The sequence below is a fragment of the Etheostoma spectabile genome, unplaced genomic scaffold (genome assembly GCF_008692095.1).
Source record: "Etheostoma spectabile isolate EspeVRDwgs_2016 unplaced genomic scaffold, UIUC_Espe_1.0 scaffold00010952, whole genome shotgun sequence".
Lineage (NCBI taxonomy): Eukaryota > Metazoa > Chordata > Actinopteri > Perciformes > Percidae > Etheostoma > Etheostoma spectabile.
The window spans coordinates 9,543-13,055 of record NW_022603882.1 but is presented as its reverse complement, the minus strand read 5'-3'; the positions used below and the strand labels follow the sequence as shown (position 1 = coordinate 13,055).

Here is a 3,513-nt window from a genome sequence, read left to right as displayed (position 1 = left end):
CCTCGGTGATGAGGTCACTGGCCTGCTGTGGGCGTCCTCAGTCAGTGGGTCCTTGGTGATGAGGTCACTCGCCTGCTGTGGGCGTTTTCTGTCTTGAACATTATAAGAAGTGGAGTTTGATGTTAATGAGGAGGGACTCCCAGTCTGTCTCCAGCAGGTGATGCTCACATGCACAGTGTCACACACTACGCTAGAAAACACCTCTAACCTCAAACCTGAGCATCATTTACACAGAAAATGGTAATTCCTAATGAATATTTATGACTATCATGCGGTCACTTATCATTTGTGCTTGATGTTATGGCTGCAAACTGTGTCCAACAAGCAGAAACATGCACATTATAACTGAGACTATAACTTAAGATCTAACACCAGCTTTGCTTTGTGTGCACAGCAGCAGGTTTGCTGTGAACCAGAACCAGGCTCATGATCAACTCTTCTCAGGTTCCATATTTCATCCTCGGTGCCTACTTTGACACCGGGCTGTTTAAATACCTGTTTTTCCTGATTGTTATGTCTCTATATGCTTTTATTGTCTGTGCCAATGTGCTGCTGGTTGTGGTTATCTGTGTGAACAGGAGCTTACATGAACCTATGTACCTTTTTCTGGTCAGCCTGTTTGTAAATGAACTGTATGGTAGTACAGGGTTGTTTCCATTCCTTCTGGTTCAGATCCTCTCGGACATTCACACTGTTTCTGCTCCCTTCTGCTTCCTGCAGATCTTCTGTGTGTACTCTTATGGAAGTATAGAATTTTTAAACTTAGCCGTCATGTCTTATGACAGATATCTTTCCATCTGTTATCCTCTGCAGTATCACACTCGTATGACATATAGGAAAGTTGCCGTGCTTATCGCCGTAATATGGTTACTCGTATTTTTAGTGAATTTTTGCACGCTGCCTTTGATTGTTCCTCTGCAGCTGTGTGGGAACGTCATCAACAAAGTCTACTGTGATAACCACTCTGTTGTCAAACTGGCCTGCTCTGAGGCCACGGTCAACAACATCTATGGACTCATTGTTAGCGCCTTGTCAGTCTTTGTTCCTCTGAGTTTAATCCTCTACTCCTACATGAGGATCCTTAAAGTGTGTTTTTCTGGTTCTAAGCAGACGAGACAGAAAGCTGTCAGCACCTGCACCCCCCACCTCGCTTCCCTCATCAACTTTTCCTTTGGAGCTTGCTTTGAAATATTACAGAGCAGGTTTAATATGAGCAGTGTACCCATGATGATGCGCATTTTTTTATCATTATACTTCCTTACATGTCCGCCGCTCTTCAACCCTGTAATGTACGGCCTGAAACTGTCTAACATCCGAGTTGCATGTAAAAATCTACTTTCAAATGTATGCTTCTGGTGTTAGCAGCTAACAGAGCTTTGTATTGTTCTCTGCATTGTGTTTCCATGTCAACACTCATGTTGTCCTCATGTTGTCCTCATGTTGTCCTATATCAATGTCCTTTTTAATTCCCCAAAATAACATGATTGATTCCAACGCTCTTTGCCAAGTACAAATCTCTACTTTCATTAATTTTGGGTCTTATTCTATTTTATAGCATTGTGAAACAAAGTGAAGTGTTGTTGAAATAGTAGTAGTATTATATGTATTTATATATAAAGTAGTATTAATATAAATAGTATTGAGTAAAAGTTGACATATTCCAGTCTGTGATTATCATCAACATCCATTCCTTTAAATTTAGTCTCAATAATTCCTAATTTCTGCTTTTCTAACTCAAACATTAGGTATAATTTCCTATAAATGAGGTTTATTGACCATAAATTCCCAAAATAACTGTAAGACTAAAGTTAATAAGTTAGTGTTACATAGTGTTAAATGTAAAAAAAAAGTGACAAACATTGAAAAAAGGTACAAAAACGTAAGAAAAAGTTTAAAACATTGATTAAAAAGTGTCAAAAGTGTTGATTTTCAGTTTTGACGAGAAGACAAGACGAGGGTTAAACGAGTATCATAAGAGATATGACGTCATTATGTTTACAGAACATTTCATACAAAGAGTACACTCAATGTTATTTTATAAAGTTATTATACAAATATATATATATATATATATATATATATATATCCTATATGTCACTAAGATGAAAGAAGGTCTTAGTTATGTTGATCAGGACGTTTACTGGACAGAAACTGAAGGTGTTTTATTGTCAAATAAATACAACTGTTATTTATTTCACAAAATGTTTTACGATATTACCAAAATGGGTCCGAATTCTTCTAATGGTACTCAGTCTCAGATGTGTTGCACATCAGAACGACTTTGATTAAAATCACTTGGTTCTTTTTAATTCCCCAAAATAACATGATTGATTCCAACGCTCTTTGCCAAGTACAAATCTCTACTTTCATTAATTTTGGGTCTTATCCTATTTTATAGCATTGTAAAACAAAGTGAAGTGTTGTTGAAATAGTATTAGTATTATATGTATTTATATATAAAGTAGTATCAATATAAATAGTATTGAGTAAAAGTTGACATATTCCAGTCTGTGATTATCATCAACATCCATTCCTTTAATTTTAGTCTCAATAATTCCTAATTTCTGCTTTTCTAACTCAAACATTAGGTATAATTTCCTATAAATGAGCTTTATTGACCATAAATTCCCAAAAAAACTCAAACTAAAGTTAATAAATTAGTGTTACGTCAAACAAAGTGACATACATTGAATTTAGGGTCAAAAGTGTTGAAAAAAGGGACAAAACATAAGATAAACAAAAGTGTTGATTTTCAATTTTTATTTTAAGACAACACGAGGGTTAAAGAATAAAGATAAATTACATATATATATAATAAAGATATATTGAATCACTATAAACTTATTGATCATCCTTCTGTCTGTCTTTGTTTAAAAATAATAATAATGACGAGTGAGATTTTATTCATGATGGTTTGCCAACGTGTTCTCACTCCGAACGCGTCACATACGACGTTTGGACAGTTTGGGGGGGGGGGGTTTATAGAGTAGTATGGAAGGGGGTCTAAAGGGACGCCTATAGTCCCGACCCAGGGCGTGTTACATGACGCTAAAGGAGACGACCAAGCGTGTTATATGACTCTAAAGGAGACAACCAAGCGTGTTATATTCAATTCAATTCAACTTTATTGTCATTGCACTGTCACAAGTACAAGCAACGAAATGTGATCCACATCTATCCAGAATTGCTATACAGGGTATAAATATTGTATGTAATTTTATGTATAAGCAAATGTAATAGTAAGGAACTTTAAAATGTTGTGTAAAATAACATATAATAATATAATAATAATAATATATAAATATAAATATGGGAGCTTTATGACAGATAAATATAAATATGGGAGCTTTATGACAGATTTATACAGATTATACAGAGTATAAAGTATATGTATAAGCAAAAAAGTAAATAATTGTAAGGGACTATAAAATGTAGTGTATAAATATAACTATGGGAGGTCTATGCACAGATTATACAGAATATACAGGAGAGTTAGTAAAAGGATTATATATG

At 34.8% G+C, this 3,513-nt stretch overlaps 1 protein-coding gene across 1 annotated transcript; it reads left to right on the top strand.

Annotated features, from left to right (window-relative positions):
* The first annotated feature begins 426 nt into the window (after nt 1-426).
* On the top strand, nt 427-1,362 carry LOC116679373 (olfactory receptor 11A1-like). Its single transcript, XM_032509034.1, has one exon. The coding sequence runs from the start codon at nt 427-429 to the stop codon at nt 1,360-1,362; it is 936 nt and encodes a 311-aa protein (XP_032364925.1).
* Nucleotides 1,363-3,513: the final 2,151 nt, after the last annotated feature.

What these genes read in the sequence shown, in the direction of transcription:
- LOC116679373 (XM_032509034.1), top strand. Translation starts at nt 427, where the DNA reads ATGATCAACTCTTCTCAGGTTCCATATTTCATCCTCGGTGCCTACTTT.